At 43.3% G+C, this 24,431-nt stretch overlaps 1 protein-coding gene across 4 annotated transcripts in view; it reads left to right on the top strand.

The window, feature by feature from the left end:
- The window catches only part of GRAMD1B (GRAM domain containing 1B), a 169,292-nt gene extending 144,956 nt beyond the window's left edge, over nucleotides 1–24,336 (top strand). For all 4 annotated transcript variants that reach the window (XM_073584983.1, XM_073584985.1, XM_073584982.1 and 1 more), the window contains 14 exons: nucleotides 7,080–7,175; nucleotides 7,284–7,364; nucleotides 7,442–7,557; nucleotides 9,301–9,454; nucleotides 9,587–9,764; nucleotides 10,043–10,186; nucleotides 10,580–10,698; nucleotides 10,895–11,037; nucleotides 11,919–12,022; nucleotides 13,843–14,046; nucleotides 15,581–15,665; nucleotides 17,564–17,671; nucleotides 17,752–17,872; nucleotides 18,590–24,336. In XM_073584983.1, the coding sequence (XP_073441084.1) occupies nucleotides 7,080–7,175; nucleotides 7,284–7,364; nucleotides 7,442–7,557; nucleotides 9,301–9,454; nucleotides 9,587–9,764; nucleotides 10,043–10,186; nucleotides 10,580–10,698; nucleotides 10,895–11,037; nucleotides 11,919–12,022; nucleotides 13,843–14,046; nucleotides 15,581–15,665; nucleotides 17,564–17,671; nucleotides 17,752–17,872; nucleotides 18,590–18,673 (1,737 nt within the window). In that variant the 3' untranslated portion in view covers nucleotides 18,674–24,336. The remainder of the gene's footprint in view (nucleotides 1–7,079; nucleotides 7,176–7,283; nucleotides 7,365–7,441; nucleotides 7,558–9,300; nucleotides 9,455–9,586; nucleotides 9,765–10,042; nucleotides 10,187–10,579; nucleotides 10,699–10,894; nucleotides 11,038–11,918; nucleotides 12,023–13,842; nucleotides 14,047–15,580; nucleotides 15,666–17,563; nucleotides 17,672–17,751; nucleotides 17,873–18,589) is intronic.
- The last annotated feature ends 95 nt before the right edge of the window (nucleotides 24,337–24,431 follow it).

The raw sequence follows: 24,431 nt of genomic DNA, 5'->3' as shown, positions 1-24,431 counted from the left end.
TTTAGTTTAGTGCACGTGATTATGAAGCAGGTGTGATTGCTGGCTCTTACCTATAAAAGAGTTTCAGGTGGTTGCAATCACTGTTGGTGATATTGCTATTTTCCAACCAAGTCTGGTGGAGGAAGAAACTACAGAGAGGCGTTCCCTTCAGCTCAGGCAGAGCTGTGGTGTAGTAGCTTCAGGTGGAAGCTGAATTCTGGTGGTGGACTCTGTTGCTGGGAGCAAGAGCAACAGAGCAAAGCTAAGTGGTGTTACCCCTGTTTTGTAACTTTCCTTTTGTGTGTTTCAGTGCAGTGGTGGGATTAGTTTCTGCACCGTCTATTTCACTAGAAAGGGCTAGGTGCAGGGCAAGCTAGGGTTTTTAGGTTTCTGTTCGGCGCCCGGTGCGGAACCGGCCTAGGGATCGTTGGGAGTGTAGAGACACTGACTCAGGGGAGTGCAGGAGGTCTCCACGTCCCCGTTCCCTATCGCAGGGCCCTCCATTGTATCCGTTTCCCTGGTGTTTCCCTTTATTATTTAAATTTGCCCTGCTGGAGGCGGTGTATCCAGTTATACGTGTAATTCTGATATTCGCCTGCTGGAGGCGGTGTATCCAGGGTCTCGTGTGCCATAAAAATTCGCCCTGCTGGAGGCGGTGTGTCCAGTCACACGTTGACCATCACACTGTCATTGGCAACAGCAGAGCAATGTGAAGGTTGTGGAGTGGCCATCTCAGTCTCCTGACCTCAATATCATTGAGCCACTCAGGGGAGATGTCAAGCTCGCAGTTCATGCTAGACAGCCCAGGAATTTACAGGAACTGGAGGCTTTTTGCCAAGAAGAGTCGCCAGCTTTACCATCTGAGAAAATAAAGAACCACATCCACAACTACCACAAAAGACTTCAAGCTGTCATTGATGTTAGAGGGGGCAATACACGGTATTAAGAAATGGGATATGTAAACTTTTAATCAGGGTCATTTGGATGTTTTGGATTGTAATTATGATTTAAAAAGAGAAAACACAGTAGTTGTACAATAAATGGCTTCACCAAACCACAGCCCATGAGTGGAGAAAAAGTTTTGGTGTTATCTATTTATATAATTACCTTGTAATGTTTTCATTTCCTGTTCTGTCCAGACGTCACCGTATCCCAGAATTTCAAGTGGAGGAAGTTCACCAACCGCCATATTGGGACACCCAAGTGATGGGTGTCTCAATATGGAAACTGCTGCTGGTGCCAACCTATTGCGTGGTACCACCAGCGTAACACCGTCGCACCACACACACACTCTATACGCCGTACGCACCACACACTCACACACACTCAGACTCTCACACACACACACTCACTGTCACACACACACTCAGACTCACGCATTCACACTCACACATTCACACACACTCACATTCACACTCACACACACTCTAATACACTCACATTCACACTCACACTCACTCACACATTCACACTCACACACACTCACATTCAGACTCACACCCTCACGTAGCCTCTTGCGCGCTACCACCAGCGGAACACCGTTGCACTGAGCCTGCGCGAATTCTGCAGTGGCGCAGTGAATCATTCAGCTGATCCCAGCGGCAGATGCGCGACATATCTACAGGCAGAAAAAGACGGTCATGTTAAAGAGGTTTCCCACAAACGAAAGTTCATTTTAAAAATTGTCTGTGTCTGACCGTGTACAGAGCATACCACATCTCCTGGGCAAGGGCGGAAGCAAAAGACAATACTGACATTACAGCAGGGGATCACAGAGGATTCATTTTGTGAGGTAAAATATTTCACTGACTGTTTTTAACCCCTTTACTCCCAAGGGTGGTTTGATGTTAATGACCGGGCCAATTTTTACAATTCTGATCACTGTCCCTTTATAAGGTAATAACTATGGAACGCTTCCATGGATCCCGGTGATTCTGACATTGTTTTTCTCGTGACATATTGTACTTCATGTTAGTGGTAAAACTTAATTCATATAACTTGCATTTATTTGTGAAAAAAATGGAAATTTGGCGAAAATTTTGAAAATTTCGCAATTTTCCAATTTTGAATTTTTATGCCCTTAAATCACAAGATGAGATGTGGCACAAAAAACTTAATAAGTAACATTTCCTACATGTTTACTTTACATCAGCACAATTTTGGAACCAAATTTTTTTTTTGATAGGAAGTTATAAGGGTTAAAAGTTGACCAGCGATTTCTCATTTTTTACAACACCATATTTTTTTTAGGGACCACATCACATTTAAAGTCACTTTGAGGGGTCTATATGATAGAAAATACCCAAAAGTGGCATCATTCTAAAAACTGCACCGCTGACAGAACTCAAAACCACATTCAAGAAGTGTTAGTCGTCGGGTTCCTGCAGCGGTTCAACAGGAATCCAGAGCCTCACATTCTGCGGTCTCTCATTATCTTTCGACTGCAGAGGACATTGCTCAGCAATCCCAGCTTCCCAGACGCTCTGCCCAGACCTGCTCTGTGGGGTTGGCTATTGCTGCCACCTTTGGGTCAGCAATGGCAATGCAGGCTGCTCAGCAGCAAATCACTCCAGAGGCTAAGTCCCTCCGTAGCTCTACTGAGCATGCTCACGAGACGATCTCCCATTGGAGATCGGGAGTCACGTGCTCAGGTCCTTCTCCTGATCTGATTGGTCCATCTCAGAGATCTGGAAGGTCCCGGAAGCGCACGGCTATAAAAGGCCCGCATGGCCGCTCGGCCATGCGCTAGTATAGTCTCTAGTTGCTACTGTGTGAATGATGATGGATGCATGAACCTGCGAATGACTCATTAAGATCCCCTCCCTCTGATATTACGAGTGTGTATAAGGACTTAGCTTAGAGTCAGCGCCAGCCAGTGGCAAGCTATAGCCACAATAAGCATCTACACAGTACTAGCGTCCGACAGTGCGACCCCTCTTGGGCATTGTCGACTAGCGGCAGTGTCTGTCGCCGCGCTGCAGTCTGCAGCTCCTTTTGGCATCCGCAGTTGCAACGCCGCACGCACGGTAGGTCTAGGCTAGACTCTAGACGGACGCTGACCCTCTGCCTAAGGCCCAGCTCCTGTGACCATATACCGTGTGTGCACTCCTCTGAGACCTGTGACGCTAACAAGCTAAGCCCTTTTGTGTTTTGCACTTAAGGCATCTCTGTGAGTAAAACAGATCGCTCAGCGCACCTGGGTGACGTTCAACCCGCGTGCGTTATACCGCCATATTGTACGTCCGCCATCAGCTAGCAGCAGTGTTAACACCTTCTGCATGGTGGACCCCGGGCGGCGAACGCACTTTACGTTATTTTATATTTAGTGTGTTCCGCCGTACCTAACAAGAAGTTCATTAACCCTTCAGGTGCTTCACAGGAATTTTTTGAATGTTTAAAAAAAAATGAACATTAAACTTTTTTTCACAAAAAAATTACTTCAGGTCCAATTTTTTTTTAGTTTACCAAGGGTATCAGGAGAAATTGGACTGCAAAAGTTATGGTGCAATTTGTCCTGAGTACGCTGATACCTGATATGTGGGGGGAAACAACTGTTTCGGCACATGGCAGAGCTCGAAAGGGAAGGAGCGCCGTTTGACTTTTTCAACGCAAAATTGGCTGGAATTTAAATCAGTCACCGTGTCATGTTTGGAGAGCCCCTGATGTGCCTAAACAGTGGAAACCCCCCACAAGTGACCCCATTTTTCAAACTAGACCCCCCATGGAACTTATCTAGATGTGTGGTGAGAACTTTGAACCCCCATGGGCTTCACATAAATTTATAACGTATAGCCGTAAAATTAAAAAATCATATTTTCTCCACAAAAATTATCTTTTCACCCCCAATTGTTATTTTCCCAAGGGAAACAGGACCCCAAAAGTCATTGTGCAATTTGTCCCGAGTATGCTGATACCCCATATGTGGGGGTAAACCACTGTTTAGGCGCATGGCAGAGCTCGGAGCGGAAGGAGCACCGTTTGATGCAAAATTGGCTGGAATTGAGATCGGGTGCCATGTCGCGTTTGGAGAGCCCCTGATGTGCCTGAACAATGGAAACCCCCCACAGCTGACCCCATTTTAGAAACTAGACCTCCCAAGGAACTTATCTAGATGTGTAGTGAGCACTTTGAACCCCCAAGTGCTTTACAGAAGTTTATAACGCTGGGGTGTGAAAATAAAAAAATCATATTTTTTCCACAAACATGAACTTTTAGTCCCCAATTTTTTTATTTTGCCAAGGGTAACAGGAGAAATTAGACCTCAAAAGTTGTTGTCCAATTTGTCCTGAGTACGCTGATACCCCATATGTGGGAGAAAACTACTTTATGGGCACACGTCGGGGCTCGGAAGGGAAGTAGTGACGTTTTGCAGACTTTGATGGAATGGTCTGCAGGTGTCATGTCACGTTTGGAGAGCCCCTGATATGCCTAAACTGTGGAAAATCCCCACAAGTGACCCCATTTTGGAAAATAGACCCCCAAAGGAACTTATCTAGATGTGTGATGAGCACTTTGAACCCCCAAGTGCTTCACAGAAGTTTATAACGTAGAGCCACAAAAATAAAAAAAAGCATATTTTTTTCCACAAAAATGATATTTTTGCCCCCAATTTTTATTTTCCCAAGGGTAACAGAAGAAATTGGACCCCAAAAGTTGTTGTGTAATTTGTCCTGAGTAGGCTGATACCCCATATGTTGGGGTAAACCACTGTTTGGGCGCATGGCAGAGATTGGAAGGGAAGGAGCACCGTTTGACTTTTTCAATGCAGAATTGGCTGGAATTGAGATCAGATGCCATGTTGCGTTTGGACAGCCCCTGATGTGCCTAAACCCCCCAATTCTAACTCCAACCCTAACCCCAACACACCCCTAACCCTAATCTCAGCCCTAACCCTAGCCCTAACCCTAATACATTTTTTTAATTTTATTATTTTTCCCTAACTAAGGGGGTGATAAAGGGGGGTTTGATTTACTATTTATAGCGGGTTTTTTTGTTTGGCAGCTGTCACACGCTAAAAGACGCTTTTTATTGTAAAAATAGTTTTTGCATCACCACATTTTGAGAGCTATAATTTTTCCGTGTTTTGACCCACAGAGTCATGTGAGGTCTTATTTTTTGCGGGACGAGTTGACGTTTTTATTGGTACCATTTTCGGGCACGTGACATTTTTTGATCGCTTTTTATTCCGATTTTTGGGACGCAGAATGAACAAAAAACAGCATTTCATGAATTTCTTTTTTTTAAGGGGTTCACTAAAGGGGTTAACTACTGGGACAGTTTTATAGGGCGGGTCGTTACTGAGGTGGCGAAACTAAATGTGTGTACTTTTATTGTTTGTTTTTTTTATTTACAAAAAAAAAGAATTTATTAGGGAATATATATATTTTTTTAATTTATTTAGGGATTTTTTTTTAAATTATATTCACTCCTGTGTTTTTTTTTAATTTTATTATATTGTCCCAGTGTGGCCCCCGCGGTCATCTTGGATCCGGGGGGCCTGCAGCGAGGAGGCCCTCAGAACGCGAGCACATCGCGCTGCTCCGAGGGTCTCAGGGAAGCACGCAGGGAGCCCCCTCCCTGCGCGATTCTTCCCTATGCCCCCGTACACTGTGATTATGTTTGATTGCAGTGTGCCAGGGGCGGTCCGTGACCGCCCCTGGCACATGGTGCCAAGTGTCAGCTGTGATAATCAGCTGACACCCGGCCGCAATCAACAGCACTCCCACCGTGAGTGCTGCTGATTGCGCTGACGTACTATGCCGTCCCCGGTCATATGGGCACGGGTACCGTGGACGGGATAGTACGTCAGATGGCAGAAAGGAGTTAAACAGTATTTTACCTCACATAATGTGTCCTCTGCGATCTCCTGCTGTAATGTCAGTATTGTCATTTACTTCCTCCCCTGCCCAGGAGCTGTGGTATGTTCTGTACATGGTCAGACCCAGGGGTGAGAGAGACAGAGTACACAGGGAAGACAGCTCAAATGGGACAGCATATGAGGGGAGAACACAGCACAGGAAGGAGAGAGACAGCAGTCAAGGGGGATAGCACATGGGGTAGACAGGTCATAGAAGAGAGCACAGACGGGAGAAGTCAGCACATGGGGAAAGAGAGAGTGGATAGGTAGGTGGGCACATGGGGGGGGAGAAATTCTCAACGCTGCAGAGCCTGCCCCCATAGTGACATTACCGCCTTCCTGATGCAATAGCATCGGACCTCCATCTAGTCACTCATATTCTCTGAAAAAAGGCAAAGAAAGCAAAAATTCTGCCGTGGTATGTAAACTTTTGAGCACAACTGTATCTTGGAATCATGAGGGAAAAAGGTGGGAAATGGTGCAATGAGCCTCTTGCCGACACCCAGGGTCTGCCAAGAGCTCCGACTAGCATATTTGATTACACATCAGATTCTGCAGAATGGAGACAGCAATTATAACATGAGGTAAACTTTCTGTATGCCAGAGGGTTTTGCACTCCCCTTAGAAGAAGCGATATCAGCGAAATGCGCGTCGGGGTCCTCATCTCCGTGCCACCATTTCACAGGTATACATTGTACTTCATTATTTACAGACTTTTGGCTAACCTATTAATAGCAGCCCTCACCCACACATCTTATAAGCACCTTTGTTTGCCACAATTGGGTTTTTTGAGCAGGGATATTTCTGGGCTTTATAGGTTTACCTGAGTACAATAATTCGTTTTAAGCATGATGCACTTTTGTATGATTTTGTGTTTTATGCGATATGGTAATTTATATTTTGGCACTATGCACTTTGCTTGATATATTGTAAATTTTGTGTTTATAAATTATCTTACACGGATCAGTCCATCACTCTCATATCCACATGGATTTATTGTTATGAAATTAGTGGTCTTGGTTCTGGTCCGGTACTAATGTAGTGTTTCTGCTGTTTTGTATACCTTTCACTTGATTCTATTTTTTATGGGTGCATGACGTACACTCTGCCTTGTTAATCTCTTGCGTATGATTCATTTTAATTGTGATTAATAAAAAAATTTCTATACTTTTATCCTGTCTGATACTTCCCTTTTCTTGGGTCTATATAGTCTCGTCATTCATCAGCATTTTTCCTCCTTTAGCTGACGGTACGATTAAAAGATATCTGCTCAATGACTAAGGAGAAGACTGCACGACTCATTCCTAATGCAATCCAACTGTGCACAGACACTGAAAAGGTGAGATGACCGTGTATCCACGGAGTAATGTCATTACACTCCTCTCACCTCTAGAACGGATCTTTCGGAATTATTCAGTGGTCCTGACAATGTGATTTTTTTTCTCAGCACTTTTTTACGTCCTTCGGGGCTCGAGATCGAACGTACATGATGATGTTCCGTCTCTGGCAGAACGCTTTACTTGAGAAGGTAACGATCTTCATGTTCAGCTTGCAGGTAATTCTTCCCTTTCCTCAATGCTGATTTGCTTTCTCTGCTTCTTGCAGCCGTTGTGTCCGAAGGAATTGTGGCATTTTGTCCACCAGTGTTACGGCAATGAGCTGGGCCTGACGAGTGATGATGAGGACTATGTTCCACCAGATGACGATTTCAACACCATGGGGTGAGTGCACAGTATTCTGGATAGGTCCTGTCTATATACACAACATTATCAGCACCTTCAGACTGAGGAGAGTTGTTTTATGATCACCTGTGGTTGCTGATCTGTAGGCTGAATTCTTGCTGAATTTTTAAATCTAAGGAAATTAAGATTTCTTGTCGGCCTGCATAGGTCCTGTCTGCTCTCCGGACATGTGTTTTTCATTTATGGTTCAATATATTTTTATTGAAGTTAAAATTAACAATTGATGTTTCAACATGCCGTACATGAAAATCAAATTCAGGTTGCACAACCGGTACAATCAACAGAATGTAAGTATATTAACCCGCATATACTTATTTGGAAAGGGAACGTATAATGCAGTAATTGGTATTGAAACGTTGTATCATGTTTTGTGAATAAATTGTTGTATTCAAATGCCGAAACATAGGGAAGAATCGGGGGGGAACACAAAGGCCAACACAGAAGGAAGGTATAGGGAGGGGAATTTTGCATATTCTGAGCGTGATATCAATGGCTTAGCATCACTAGAATGGCCATGTTAGCCAAGTGCCAAATTCAGATGAATTTTTGAATGATGTCCAGGGGTAACCAAGCTCTCATATATTCGAGTGAGTCCAAGTTCAGCCAGCTGTCAGAGACTATGAGCTCTTCCATGCGAATAAGGTTATCTACCCACCTCAACCCATTCCAATTTAGAAGGAATGATGATTGATCTCCAATGTCTGGGGATAATCTTGTCTCATTGCAGCTAAAATACTCTAAATAGTCCCTTTTTATTGGTAGAAATGGATATAGGGAATATTGATAGTAAAGCTGTTTCTGGAGAGGTCAGGAAGTTAGTGCAGAATAATTTATTGAAGAAATCAAGTAATACGTGCACAATTTGGATATTTGGGGGTAAAGTCTTTTTTTATTTGATTCTTGTGTTCTACATGAAATATATCTGCAGCATCTTTTCTTAGAATAAACTGATATATGCCATAACCACTACAGTCTATGAGGCTGTTCACACGTCTGTGTTGTCGGGGACCGTGTCTGCACAAAAATAACCCAAAGACAGAGACATGTCTGTTTTAGCTCCGTGTCACAGATCAAACTCACCAATGCAAATATGAAAACATGATCCATGATTGAGATTTCTTTTATTTATTAAACTGGACATGTCTGGATTGATGACTGGTTTTCTTTAAATGAGTTTATCACACGGCTTACATTTATCCGCTGTCCAAAGGATTGGTGGTAAAAGAATGATTATCAAGAGTCTGTCTGCTGGGACCACCTCTGAGCCCAAGAACTAGGGTCCCAAAATCCTGTATATGAATGAATCAGTAGTGCGCCGGTGCGGCCATTCACTTCTATGGGATTGATGGAATAGCAGTCAGTACCCATAGAAGTAAATGGAGCATTGGTCAAATATGCTCACTACTAATCCATTCACAGAGGACACTTTGGTACCCCCATCTTTGAGATTGATGGGATTCCCAACGATCAGACCCCAGTGATCATACATTTATCACTTATTCTGTGGAAAGGTTCTTGTCTTTTGCGGGATAACCCCTTGGAGGAGATCAGTTATAATAATTTATGAATGAATTGTAACTGTTTCAGTTGGTTTATAAAGTAATGCGAGTTTATCACATGTTAAGTATTTTATATGAAAGTATTAATATATTCCATGCCTTCAGGCATAGATGGCTTTTCTGGCTTGTTTTTTTTTAACTATGATTTGCCACTTGTTCTCAGCTATTGTGAAGAAATCCCAGTGGAGGATGTGGAAGTAAATGACAATTCTTCCAAAAGCAGTGGGGATATTAAGCCAGAAGCAAACTGCAACCTGCAGGAACCATCTCTTACAAGCAGTAATGTGCCATCCACCACAAGCAGTGACCCTCCCACGGTATGTTCCACCCATGCAGAGATATGAGGCCACATCCAAATGTAACTTAGCATATGATAGATGGATCTGTTTTCATTGACTTGACATCCTCTATGAGTTTAGTTGTAGTTGATGAATCCCCTCTCTTAATAGTTTGATGGAGGCCTCATTGATGACATTGACAGCTCATTAGAAAGTGAGCTGCTTATTGCAAACCTTGAGGAGCAGAAAGTGGAGCTTCTCCCACCTGTCACATCTCCATCCTTGGACTTTAATGATAACGAAGACTTACCCACTGAGCTCAGCGACTCCTCAGAAACACATGATGAAGGTGATTTCATAGCTTATGTATTCTTTCTCTTTTATGTTAAAACAAAAACTTTGGCATGCGCCTTGAATGTTAGTTAACTAAATTACCGCAATACAAAGTCAATTACATGGCTGTGCTGCCCAGTTTGCACATGCAATACATTAGTATTTTTGGTGCTCGCTACATATGTATTTTTTATTCCGGGGCTACTGCCTGTACTGAAGGTGGTGGGTTCACAAAGCTTTGAGGTTAGGTTTATGTTAAATTTTGCAGTCAGTAAGAATGAATTTATTGTGCAGGTGAAGTTCAAGCGTTTTATGAGGACCTTAATGGCCGGCAGTACATCAATGAAGTTTTCAACTTCAGTGTGGACAAATTGTTCAGTCTCCTGTTCACGGAGTCTCAATTCCAGAGGGATTTCATGGAGCAGAGAAGATTTACAGGTGAACTAATACTTCAATCTATTGAGATGGGTCCCAGGGAATGAGAATTCTTGAAAACATAGTCCTTTGTCATAGGCTGGGACGCTGGTGCTAGAGTTAAGATATCTCTCGATTTAAAAAGGATGTGTTCATGCACAACCATTTCTGCTTTTATTGTTCGTGGGACAGTCAAAGAAAGTCAAGCACAGCACTGCACTATTTTTGAAAGTCCCATACACAATGAATGGAGTGGACCTTGGCTCCATTCAAAACGGGGTTCACTGGGGTTCACAGCAGTCAGACCCCCAGTAATCGTTAAGGTATTCCCAAATCTTAAATTAACCAAGAATCCTAATATACAAATGTTTGTAGGGCAAGAGGAGTCTGATAATTTTGACTATAATTTATTCACAGAAATTATATTTCATCCTTGGAAGAAGGAAGAAAATGGAAACCAGACGCGGGTTATCTTATACACCATCGCCCTGACAAATCCTCTGGCTCCAAAATCGGCAACGGTAACAGAAACGCAGGTATGGATTCATCCCGACCACTTGCATTGATTGGATGCATGGACCCTGATTTTACACTTTTCTCACAACAAACTCAGAGCATTTGGAGAGTGAATTAGACACTTTGGTATAATATCCGGTTTAGGGGGCGAGTGTGTTATTTGTCTAGCTATGTTGGTCTCTGTTCTTAAAGTAATCGTAACAACATTTTTTTCAGACATTATACAAAGCCAGTCAGGAAAGCGAATGTTACGTGATTGATGCAGAAGTACTAACACACGATATCCCTTATCATGATTACTTCTACACCATCAACCGATACACATTGACCCGAGTGGCCCGGAACAAGAGCCGGTTAAGGTACTTGTCTATCGGCCATGTTACAGGGTAAATCTTTAAAGCGAACCTGTCACCAGGTTTGTCCGATATGAGTTATGGCCACCGCCTTTCAGGGCTTATATAAAGCATTCTATAATGCTGTAGATAAGCTCTCGATATGACCTGTAAGAGAAGAAAAATAAGTTTATTATACTCACCCCGATGCGGTCCGGTCCGATGGGTGTCGCAGTTCTTGGTCCGGCGACTCCCATCTTCTTGCGATGCCGCCCTCCTGTTTGTAATAAACAAAAGGGATGGAGGGCACCACTTAATATATTCCAAAAAGACAGGAGGGCTCACTAAGGGCATGGAAAGAACATGGAATCCAAGAACAAGAAAGAGATCACGCCCATAATCAAGGAGCACCCATCTTCTTGCGATGCCGCCCTCCTGTTTGCTTCACAGGCTCCCCGACATCGCGCTCCTGCACTAGCATACTTATCTGCCCTGTTGAGGTCAGAGCAAATTCCTGCAGTGCGCAGGCGCTGGGTCTCTGACCTTTCCCTGCTCCTGTGCATTGCAGTACTTTACTCTGCCCTCAACAGGGCAGATAAGTAGGCCTGTGCAGGAGCGCGATGCCAGGGAGCCATGAAGCAAGCAGGAGGGCGGCATCGCAAGAAGATAGGAGGCGCCGGACCGGGACCTGCGACACCCATCGGCCTGGACCGCCCTGCAGGTGAGTATAATAAAACTTATTTTTCTTCTTTTGCAGGTCGGATTGGGGGCTTATCTACAGCATTATAGAATACTGTAGATAAGCTCTGTAAGGCGGTGGCCGTAGCTTGTATCGGCCAAACCTGGTGACAGGTTCCTTTTAATATGAAATCATTCCATTGGCCACAAGTTTCTCTTTTGAATTGTAGGATCTCTACAGAGCTCCGTTACCGAAAACAGCCGTGGGGGCTTGTCAAGACTTTTATTGAGAAAAACTTCTGGAGCGGTCTCGATGAATATTTTCACCATTTAGGTTAGTTTAATCTCCAAATTGACACAATCTTTGCTTTTCTCAGCAATTCACCACCTCTGCCTCATGTTTACATAGCTTCGATATGCTCTGTGTATCAGATGTAGCTTTATCTGATCAGCGGGTTTATGCTTTCTCACCTAATAATCTACATTAGCACTTGAAGAGCAAATAAATGTTTAAAGACAGAATCAGTATACAAGATATCTGCTTCCTATCAGTGGAAACATTCATTGTTTTGTTGTTGGGCTGGTTTCACATATGCGGCGCCCGCCTAAAATTCCACCATGATGTGTTCTACACGGGTCGCTGCACCGTCAAAACGTCACATGCAGCTGCATGCGCATACTGCGGCACGGCCTGCGTACCCAGTGTTAAAGATTGGGTACACAGGCCGCATGAAGCCACTTGCAGAAATAGGCGGAGCTTACCGGAGGAGGCGCATTGGGGCGGGGCTTCACGGAGGAAGTCCGAAGCCCTCCGTCCGCAAATGTGAAACCAGTCTTAAGAGGTTGAAAGGATCGTGTCCTGTAGATGCAGGGTCATATATCAGAGCACCTCAACATAACTGGGGCAAGTTCTCTGATTTTTGCTCGGTTTTGAAACCGCAGCAAATCCGAGTGGAAAAATCTGCACTGTCTGCACTGCGGTTTTCATTTTCCATTGATTATAATGGTACTGTATACCGCAGCAGAAACTGCTATGGATCCACAGGACCAAAACCGCTGCAGATCCGCAGCAGAATCCGCAGCGTGTGCACACACCCTTAAGCTCCCTTTTCTTTTTCCTTGTCTGATCCCCTCAGCTTTTTACACTACACTTATTGTCAATATCGTCCGTTTTGCCCTGTACTTCTGTAATGGATTCCTTAGAAAGGACTTTAACAACCTGCTTATTACCTGACCATATTACTTGAATATAGCATTTATTAGGCTAGTTTCACACTAGCGTTTTTGAGCGCAGCGACGGCCTGCGCACAGCCGCCGCTAAGCCCCGCCCCCTGCCGCGCCTCCGCCGGTAGCTCCGCCTACCGGCGCATGACGCTGCATGCGCCCTGCGTCCCCTATCTTTATCACTGGGGGCGCAGGCCGTGCGCAGTATGCGTTTGCCGGCGCATGCGTCCTTTTGACGGTGCGCCGACCTGCGCCAAACGCAACCTGCTGCAGTTTGGTTGCGCTGGCGCACCGTGAAAAAGGCGCATGCGCCGCCAAACGCATACTGTGCACGGCCTGCGCCCCCAGTGATAAAGATAGGGGATGCAGGGCGCATGCAGCGTCATGCGCCGGTAGGCGGAGCTACTGGCGGAGGTGCGGCAGGGGCGGGGCTTAGCGGCGGCCGTGCGCAGGCCGTCGCTGCGCTCAAAAACGCTAGTGTGAAACTAGCCTAACACAGTGCACCTTGGACATACAGAGCCTTGGGTGCAGCCTTGCAGAATGGACCTCCAGTCCCTTTATGTGGCCTCTGTGCAGTTGGGGCTGTCAGATTCTGACATAAAACAGCAAATGTAGCATTGAAGCCAATACAAGTCCTCACACAGCTCTGCCAAATTGCAGTCACTGTTGAATTGACCCTTTTCCACTAATAATGTCCTTTTGATTAACTGGAATATCCAGAACTGTCACAAGAGGAATGTGATGGTGGGTTAGGACGTACAGTCTGCTTTCAAGGATACCAGATTACTGTGATGATGCACTGTACCTACAAATATGATACTGAGTGGGTTTTTATGAAGCCCTGGTATGGTATGAACATGGGTTTCTGATTGCAGAATATATTTGCTGAATACTGATTATTGGATTCCTTTTTATTTTTATTTTTTGCAGAGAATGAACTGACCAAAGCAGAGACGGCTTACCTGTCTGACCTACATCGACAGTCCCCCAAAGAGAAGAGCACCAAGATCACCTCTACTCGCCGCAGGAAGCGTCCTCATGCTCACTTGCGAATCCCTCATTTGCAGGAAGTGCTCAGCCCAGTTACCACCCCGACAGATGAGGAGCGACAACATTGCGTCCGACATGTAGCAGGTCAGAAGACGTTACGTTCCCTGTCTACTTTGCTTTGAGTTATGGATTTAAAGATGATTTATGTGCAAAAAAAAACAAAAAAACAATTCTATGGAATATTCAGGTCAATTCTGTGACCTGGGAAAGGAAATTATCTACAAAAATAGCAAGTGACAAATAAATGTTCAGCTCGCTAGTGAACTGCCGCGCTAACTTGATTTGTTGCTTATGTAGTACATTCTATATAAGCTACGCACTACCCAAATAAAATAGGCACGGTGATTAAACCGCATCATGCGACGCTTTGGGTAGGATCATCTATAATTAACCCTCGTAGGTATTGAATAAAACTGCAGGGCGAATTCTGGATCGCCATTCCATTCAAGATCATCCTCAGTATTTAGAGAGCGGCATGGCGGAGATATTACCTTGAGATCCTTGTTCTACTGATTGGGGACTGGGGTCCGAGCAGTGGAGCCACCCATGATCAGACATTTATCGTTAATCATGGTGGATCGGTGATAAGTATCAATTGTGGAAACCCCTTTAATGACCTTCATCACCACTGTCAGGATCTCTGCTTTCCGCCATGACTCCCTTTTACACTCAGGGGCTAAATACCCGTCCTGATCATGTCCAGATGACACAAGTGCAGAGTTCGGTACAAGACAGATGAGAAAGTTCTCTGGCCCCTGAGTGTAAAAGGTAATCGTAGCAGCAAGTAAAGTTCCTGACAGCGGTAATGAATGAAAGCACAAAGTATAATGCAAAGTAACAGAAACTAAAATAGTGAGCTGGAATATTGTAGCGATCTATATGTGATGATAAAGCTTCCTTCAGATTCACCATTACCTCTAGACATTGTCAGGGGTATCAGCCAAGAATAACTACTCACAGATCCATCTAGCCATAAATTTTTAGTAATCCAACAATCTTGAATTTGTCAGATTATCAGACTTTCTTTTTAACAGTCCTGTACTGCATCATTTATGTTTCGGTGAATCAAACTTTCTGTGTGTACAGACAGTGTATGAGAACATGGGAGCGTTTGCATGAGATCTGGTCAGGGCCAAGCAAGGGAAGCGTTCTCTTCTGTTCAGTCCATTACATCTTATTTTTATTCTGACCTGTGTCAGGCCTTCGAGCAGCCTGGTTGATAAGTGCCGTCATTGTTTTTAGTGATGTGTTCTCCTTGTGCCCCATAACAATATGAAAAGTCATCTGAGAAATAGCAAATGAATAGAGGAGTCCATGGAAATGTATAAGTGTAGCTGCAACTGAAATTATCATAGACGCACATGAGAAACAGTATTTGCATCAGTATCTAAGGCATCGGAGCAACTTTGCGAACACTTTTTTTCTTTGATACGCTGCATCTAAAATAAGGGAATTGTCTGCAGCTCCTGTGCAGAACTAAGTGCAACAGGTCGATGCATGCTCTGCACAGTTACAGACATATAATGTGGTCACAAATCAGAAAAGTGATATAGTAAACTTTACCATGGTACATTTGTGTGAGCTTTCCAGTCTTGTGAAACTTTGCATTTTTTATTAGGTTCCACTCAGACTCGACATGTTCCTGAAGAAAAGCATAGTCAGCTGCAGAGCATCTCCAAACTGCTGCTGGTGATCAGCTGCGTGTACGTATATATTATATTATGTGTGTGTGTGTACGGCCATTATTAACAATCCCAGATACAAAGATTCATCTGGACCTGTATGAATCTTGATATTCGAGGGTTTGTCGTGTGACCCGTCAATGGACACCTGTAATTTGCCATGTGCACCTTGAAGGATGCTGATTGGCTGTGTTACTGTCACATGACTTACTTTTATATATTTGTATCTTGGCCTAAATAAATATATCTGTTAGTTCGGTAAGAAGATACCTGGCTCCACATATTCATGTCACCATTTATCTCCTGCAGAAAAAAAAGCAAATCTTCATTTAGAATTGCAGAAAGATTTACCAATGATTTGGATGGCACAGGTGCTTTTAAGATTTAGGCACTGATGCCCCTGTAAAAATGTAGGGTTGCACATATGTCTTCATCTAAAATGGTCTGTATAGAGAAAAACATCAAGAAAGTGTATTCTGGTTAACACTGAAAAAAATGTGATCTTTCTGACCAATGTTGGATGGAGAGGGATAAGAATCCAACCTGCCCTATACTTTTTGGTGGAGCTTTTGACATTAAGGGGGTTGTCCGTTACCCAGACAACCTTTCCTAAATATTGCAGCCAAAAAAAGAAGGATACAGAGTATCCAAAAATCACCACTCAAGGAAATATATAATATTAAAATAGAAAATAAATTTTACCATAAAATATTAAAAAAGACATGAATAAAAAAATAAACCTAAAACATGTTGGAAGAATCAAAGCGGAATTAATTCAAGTGTAAGGAAGTGGCATAAGTGGAGTAGGGTCAGGCGGCGGGTACCAGTAGTATAAGTATATGAAAATCCTGTATCAGAAAAAAATATTAGTTAATCCACATGGAGACAGGTATGGAATAAGATTTACCCATAGTGCAGCTGGTCAACCACCACAGAGTCAGGAACGCCTCAACGCGCGTTTCGCTGAACCGCTTTCTCAAGTGAAGTGACACTCTTATATTTCCTTGAGTGGTGATTTTTGGATACTCTGTATCCTTTTTTTGGCTGCATTGATTAGTTATTCACCCAACTTCTAATTTGTTTATGATGGGGATAGCTATTTTATATCTTTAACCCCTAGATTTATTTTGATAATGTTTTTGGATATTTCTTCGCTTATAACCTTTCTTAAATATTTTATTACCCAATGTAAGATAAAATTTCCCGCACCTCCTCAGCGATGTCAGGACCGGCTCTCCTTAGGATCGCGTGATATTGGCTGTAGTGCTCACGTAGTTTGGCAATTAGCAGTCGCCGATGGACTGCTTCACTCACGCTTCAATTGGACAAAGCTTATAAGTGTGAGAACTGCAGCCCAATAGTAACCACTGATTGGCTGCAATGCTCACATGGCATAATAATAATGTCACGTGAACCTTGGGAGAATCGGTGCTGACATCGCTGAAACGGCACTGATGCAGGAGGGGAGTATCTGTTATTTTTATTTTACACTGGGGAATATAGTATTAAGAAAAGGTTATCTGAGTAGTGGACAACCCCATTAACCTGTCCAGTGTGTATGGCCAGCCATACGGCACCATCACTGACCGCTATACAGTGAGGAGATGAAAACCCCATCAGCATGGCGAAGAGAAGAAAATCAGCACTGCAGGTTGCAAAATCAAGAACAGAGTCTGCATGTAACTCTGTGGATTTGTGGCAAAATCTGCAACCTGATTTTTTTTTTCTACCTATAGACTTATTGAAAGTGTGGGCTTAATATCCAAGGGTTAAGCACATTGTGCTATGGAGCCTTGCTGTAGACAGGGAAAATATAATGTATATTTGAAGCCGATGTACAGGGCGCTCGAAAATTCTCAGTAGAACAATTTTTTAAGGTTTGTAAAAAACTCACTGATGTTTCTGGGATTGTTCTGCAGGCTGGTGCTGTTGGTTATGCTGAACATGATGCTGTTTTACAAGCTGTGGATGTTGGAGTACAGCACGCAAGCACTTACCACGTGGCAGGGCCTCCGAATACAAGAAAGGTGTGTACAGTAGAGACAACGGTGACAACAGCAGAATCTCACAGTATTTCCTGGCTATAACCCTAATTTCTTATATGCAGCGCAATCCCACAGTCGCAAGCTGAATGGACCCAGCTATTAGAGACTCAGCAGAAACACCATGACTCTGAGCTGCAGAAGTGGAGGCAGATCATCAAGTCATCTGTGATGCTGCTGGACCAGGTAAATGAATACGTCCTTCCAAAATAAGTACTAGTATCGCCCTGAACACCTGTGATGAGTGCTTGTACATAACTTACAGTGTATCTCAACTATAGGCTGCTTTTCTCTATAATCAGCCAGGCTGACTGAATACTAGAACATCCTGAAAGGTGCAGAAAACCTCCAGGTGCATTTACACAGCAGCAGATCCTGTTATAACTTAGCTGTGTCTGAGGCATTCTGCCTTTAAGATGGGGAATATAGGAGTTACAGAGCTATGTCAGCACACAGTGACATTCTCTAAACTAATATATCATTATAGCTATATGATAAATTCCAGAATTCTCTTACTTTTTTATTATAAAGGTTATTTCCTAAATTACGTCTGTCACCTTGCAGTCAGACCCCCATTGATCCTAAAGAGTTTTAAAGTCCCATGTAAATAAAGTGGTAGTTCACGTCTGTGACCACCATAGTAATAGACAAAGAATGGAGTTGTGGTCACTCATGCACTGACTTGTCTTAAACGAGACCCCCCTCAATATCATGATTGCTGTTGTCCCAGCTTCCAGATATATAACGTGGGTAAATGATAAATGTTGGTGCTGAATTTCAGATCAGCTGACAGGTTCCCTGAGGTTTCGTGCCTTTGATAGTACACTTGTCCCTTGTGCCACTTTGCTGTGTGAACACTTTGCACTCTGGGTCTCTAATATATGAATGTATTTCCTTCTCCAGATGAAAGACTCCTTGATAAACCTTCAGAATGGAATTGTCTCTCGAGACATTGGCTCCGAGTCTGAGGACAAATCGTATCAATGAAGGTCGTGAGAATGGACAAAAGGAGAATAGTGTGCAATATGTGTATAGAGAAGATTTATATGTAGATATATATATATGTATACTATGAATACAAATTTATATTCTAGAATGAATTTTACAAGCGAGCAGCTGCACAGAGGCGATGTCTTCTCCAGCTGCTGGAGACTATCGGCTCGGAGATGCTGGGAATGGTGTTCTCTGACTTTTATTTTCCCAGCATTGTGAAGAATGATTGGCGCAGCACTTCCTCCATCCGAGGACCTTTCTCCACCCAGTGTACAATTCTGTGCCACTGCTCTACCTCCGACACCTGCAAACTTTGCCGATGTCAGCCTGATGCTGTTCGGCACGGCAGAGGTCTTTGCTGGTGCCCAAGTGGTTAGGTGCTGAGGAGACAAACAGAGGCACCCACCCCCAGATCTAGGAGTAGAAGAGGAGCCAAAGGCACAATCGCTCCAAACGGATGTCTTGTTTCATCACAAACTTTTAAGGACGAATCCGTGAAGACTCCACTGCCACAGAGCACTTGTCCAGTCAACCTCGACAGTGCGCAATCTGAGAAGTGTCCTGTCTCCTGTATGGAGCAATACATGGAAGAAGCAAGTTTTTATAATATTTTTGAGGGTTTTTTTCAGTAATTTAAAGCTTGAATATTAGGGATTTATTTGTCTTACATTTCAATAGTATATGAATTCCTTCTTTGGAATAAGCAGGGGTGCCTACAGCTCTTCTCCACATTGCAGCTGCAGGGTTTTAAGGCTCCGAGGAACCTTGTCACACCAATGTTTGGTGGTTACGACTTGTACCTTATTTATTTTATTTTGTTTTCCTGAGTTTAATCAGTGTCGGTTCTTCCTAAATACAATGAGGGTAAAATATTAGTGTCCATGCAGAATATAAAAGACGCAAGCATCTGGTGAGCTACAAGTTCTAGCTCGCACTGATGGCCAGTGTCCAAAAGACCTGCTAAGACTTTTATCTACCAAGGGTGCCCAACCGTAAGATGGCATCCTCTAGAATATCTGGACAGAATATGATTTCCATCAATGCAATACAAAAACATTTGGTCAATTAGTAAAAAATTCAGATAATTGTAAATTGCCAATTAATTAGGGGGACACATCTCTTGAGTGTCGTCCACACGTCCCGCATTGTATTTAGCGTTTGCCGGTGATGATTAATACCGTCGCCCCGCTCCACTTTATTATATGAATGACTGTTCGGCAAAATATGAATGTGTCCGATTAGATGAAAAAACAAATCAGATTATATAAGGGAATGCTGCTAGAAACTATTGAATATCTAAAGATGATGATGTAGACAAGACGATGGGGCAGGAGGGATCTGGTTTTGTCTCCTGCACCTTTAGGAAGGGCTTTCTGTTGACCAGCAGGCTTTGGTTGACACTGCCATATATCTGCTAAGTGGAGCTGAAGAGGCTCTGTCCGGTAGCTGGCTGCCTGTATATTGGGATCCGGGGTGTTTGCCTCTCTGACAACCACCCTTCCCCTTTCCACGGTTAATCTGCGTCCTGTTGTCTGTAACCCGGGCAAGTTTCTGTGTTCTATTTATTAATGCCAAACCATTACAAGATTTTATTAGGCAAGGTTTATTGCTTCTGTAACCATCTTTTTTATTTTTTTTTTTGGTACATTAAAATAAAATTGTAAAATACTTTGCAAATAGTCAGGATCAAAAAATCTTCTTCCTTCTCCTTCTGTGCAGCTCCTATGCAGACCTGTGAGTCTTCATGGTTACGGTGTGTTCCTGCTCTTCTCTTCCTCTTTATAGTCTGTAGATTGATACGAAGAGAGAATAACGGAAGTGATGTGACACATCACTTGCTCAAGGACATATTTGTATTTGGTCACCATGGAGACACATGTGTTAGCACCAGAGCTGTATATGATATTTTTAATCAAGACCATTTGCAAGACATTGGTTGAAAAGTGCACATATCCTTTAAGTAGGAGCAGACAGGGGTACTGACATGAGCGCTGCTGCTGAACCCAGCTGTAGGGAAAGTCGTCCTTGTGTCACAAAATCATTCTCGTTCTTCCAAGTCCATAGAGCGGTTCTGAGAATCCAAAGATTGCTTAAAGGTCTGCTGCTCGCCCCCTCGCCTGGCTGCTCCTTATGAAAGAACAGACCGAAGGAGTGAGACTTATACAGGGTCATAGACGATAACTACTGCAGATATACCGAACTACTGTATTTATCGTTATTTATTATTATGGTTTTGTATATGATTGTGATTTGACCTCCATCCATTCCCCTTCCCCCGCATCTTGTATTTTGTATTGAGGCTATTAATTTTTATCCCTTTCATATTATGGTGGATCCCTGGGGGATTTCTAAGCCACTTCTCTGATGGCTGTGCACAAAGCTAATCTATTTCTGCTTAGTTAGGGTAGGAACAGTACACAGAATATTTCCATCTTTTATGATGTGTCTAGTGCCCTTTGCATGGATATTAGCTTTTATGTCACCTTAGGTTTGCTGATGATTGTACAGACGTTTCGCTCTTTTCTCTGGGGAATGACATGTTACGTGGGGACACCGCAATCTGACGACTGCATTTCTCCTCCACATCCTAATTAATATTTTCCTCCCGTGCTGGGATATTATCCAGCACCGCAGCTGTGCTAATAGTGCTGATGATAATGGGGAGTATGAATGTAACCCTACGTTAGTCTATCTTTTATATTCATGCTGCTATTTTTGGTTTGCCTTTGTGCTAATGCAATCTTCAGGCTTCCTGTCCTTGGCTGTATCCCCAGATTTTTTTTCCTACATGTTTAGTTTATTTAGGGGGTGAAAAGCACGGTGCTGACACGTCCAGCGATAAGATGTGTTGTGCACAATAGGATGCTGCATGCCAACACATAGCGTCAGATAGGAGCTGGAGCCATTTCTATTGAGATTCTGTAGTCGATGTAGAATGGCTAAAGCCCATAGGGAATGTATGAAGCATTAGTGCATGCCGTGTCCTGTGATAACGCCACCATCTTATTCCCGCAGAGCTACCGTGCTCTACAGAACGGTGAACAGGGTATATCCATTCATTATCCAATTACTATGGCAATTGGATAATTACAGGAGGTGTTCAGGATAAGTAAAGTTTCTTCCAAAAAAAATAGCGCCTCATCTCTCTGCAGGTCACACATGGTGTTACAGCTCAGCTCCGATCACCTTAATGGAGCTGAGTTGTAAATACCAGACACAGCGAATCTGTAATATCTGGACAACCCCTTTAACCTATCGGTGATGTCGATTAATGTTCCCCAATCTCTTGCACGAAGATTTTGCAATATCAGAACTCTAAGCATGCAGTGGCCACATGCACCTGTCGGGGCATGATGAGAGTTGTAGCTGTGTAACAACTGGTGAGCCAGAGTTGGATGCAGATTTTTGTAATGGTTGTTGTGGTTGGTTTTCATTCCTAAATCCCAGTAGCATCTGTAGCCGCAGAGTCCTGACACACGAAACCCTTAATATTCTGGCACTTTATGCACAAAATAACAAGTCTTAACATTTCATTACAGACATAAGGGTATGTGGGGAACTGTCAGAGGTCTCCTGTCATTGACTCTCCAGCTGGGGCAAAACTACAATTTCCAGAATGCTCATTAGAGGGAGTTGTAGTTCAATTTCGTCCAAAAAATGGCCAAAAAAGTGTCTATTTCTGGCTGCATAGTGAGAGCTTTTCACAAAGTTTTATTATAGTCTATGCTCTGTTATTGGACATGGTAGATTTGTTATTCTGGATGCCGTGCACAAAGTTTCCAGCTCTGGAATGGAGCTAATCTGGATATCTGATTGTATGAGGATGTGAACATTGGCTGCTGCTTCTTTCCAAAAGGCGCGATGTGGAAATATGCCCCTGCTTCGCTGTATGTACCGATGACATATCCATGGGCTTCCAACCCAGCATGGCGGCATGTAGCTATAATTTATCCTTATTTTCCACCCTCGTGCCTCCTCGCCTGTCTTATATCCGTACATTTCTCCATTTGCCTTTTAAAGGTGTATTTAAGTTTTACCTAAAATATAATTCTGTTTCTTTTTAGTAGATTTTTTTTTTCCACTACCTTATGTTAAAGATCTGCTTGCGGTCAGTGAATGGAGGCAGGAAACCCATCCTGTTGGTGTCCCGCTGACACGGGTGCATGATTTGATACTATGTGCAATAACATGATCAGGTTGTGGAGAACGATCCCATTCACTGACACTAGATCGGGGAGGAATTGGGATACGACTACATCTGTTGCGTGCCCTATAAACGTTGCAGTGATATGACACAGCGTATGTATGGGAGAAACTGAGTTGCCAGAAGATATCGCCCCGCTGGTCTTCTCTCACAGTCGCTGCAGTATTACGTTTTCCATCTCTGGTCTTGTTCGCCATCTCCTTTACCTGGCATATGTGTGTATGAGCCCTCGACATCAAGATATTGCCATTTCACTGCACCCGCCTGTTTTCTACCTGTATGCCTGGCGTCTGTAAATACAGCAGAGACAAATTTTGCATTTATTGGTCTTATCTGTGTATTGTGATCACTAACTTTACGCGCAGTCCTATGTAAAACCGCATGGTGATGCCACAGTGATGTGTGCCAAATAACAAACCCAGATCTGCTGTATCTGACAGAAGGCCTCACCTCCGATAAGCACATGCCATGTTGTATACATCTTTTTGCAATGTGATATTCTGCTCCTCATACGTGCAGGAGGTCACCGTATACCGAGGTCTGTAACCGAATTTAGGGGTATTTCCCATAATCCTCTGCTTGCAGCGTTTTGTCGTCCGGGGCTCTCCTTCATCTTCATTATTACGGTTGTCTGGTGCTAATATATTGACGAGCTGAGCTAACACTGAGCAGTATGGATGGTGCTTACATATAGTAAGACAATAACTCTGCTTACTGGGACCGGGCATTTATTGTTCTATTTATGTTCTAGAATAATACATTGTACATTTATGACGTTGCTCTATTTATTTTGCTTGCTGCAGAGATGATGTTATATTTTTGTGACATTTGAAGGGATGTTGGCTGGGTATAGTGGGAAGGAAACGACGGCGGACTGTATGGTGTATAAGTCCTGTATACACAGACTATGGCGGGTGCCTGTGACTGGCAAAGCTGCATTTCTATTCTAGGACTGCTTTCTGCCCTCTATAGGTCACCAAGGGAATGACAAGAAGCGTGCTGTGCATCCAGTGGGTGTTATAGGCTCTATGCACCCAGGATCTGAGCATTGAGCACCCATCCCTTGTGTAAAGCTTGACAACAATGGAAACTCTTTTGTACGCAGTAAAATAACGTAGACACCAACCCTTTCACCACCACTAGTCCATTCCTGCAGATATATTGCACTTGTGCCGCCTGTCAGTCAAGAGATCTCTACAATCATCTATGGGGATGTTGGTTGTTCAATGGTGTTATTGAGTTACTGGCCTCTGAACGTCAGGAACTTGAATTGTAAAAATTAATATTTAAGAAAAAAAATCAAAAACATATATTAAAAAAAAACCTTTTGCGCTGTGCGCAGGGGCATTGTGTCCAGGGGGCCTGGTAGCATAGATATATCAATGGCTTTTCAGCCAAAACTCAATGTGAAATAGCTAGGACAACTCAACTATGAATAAAAATAAATATTCCATTGTGTCTCCGAGTCCGTGATTTGCTCTTTGCTGTTCCTGATCGCACTCTGCTCCTTGCTTTACATTGCAGCCCAATAACAAACTCATCTCTGTC

This window comes from Dendrobates tinctorius, unplaced genomic scaffold, assembly GCF_039654945.1.
Source record: "Dendrobates tinctorius isolate UK_male_01 unplaced genomic scaffold, ASM3965494v1 ptg000086l, whole genome shotgun sequence".
Lineage (NCBI taxonomy): Eukaryota > Metazoa > Chordata > Amphibia > Anura > Dendrobatidae > Dendrobates > Dendrobates tinctorius.
The sequence above is the reverse complement of the archived record's forward strand: the minus strand, read 5'-3'. Positions and strand labels throughout refer to the sequence as shown.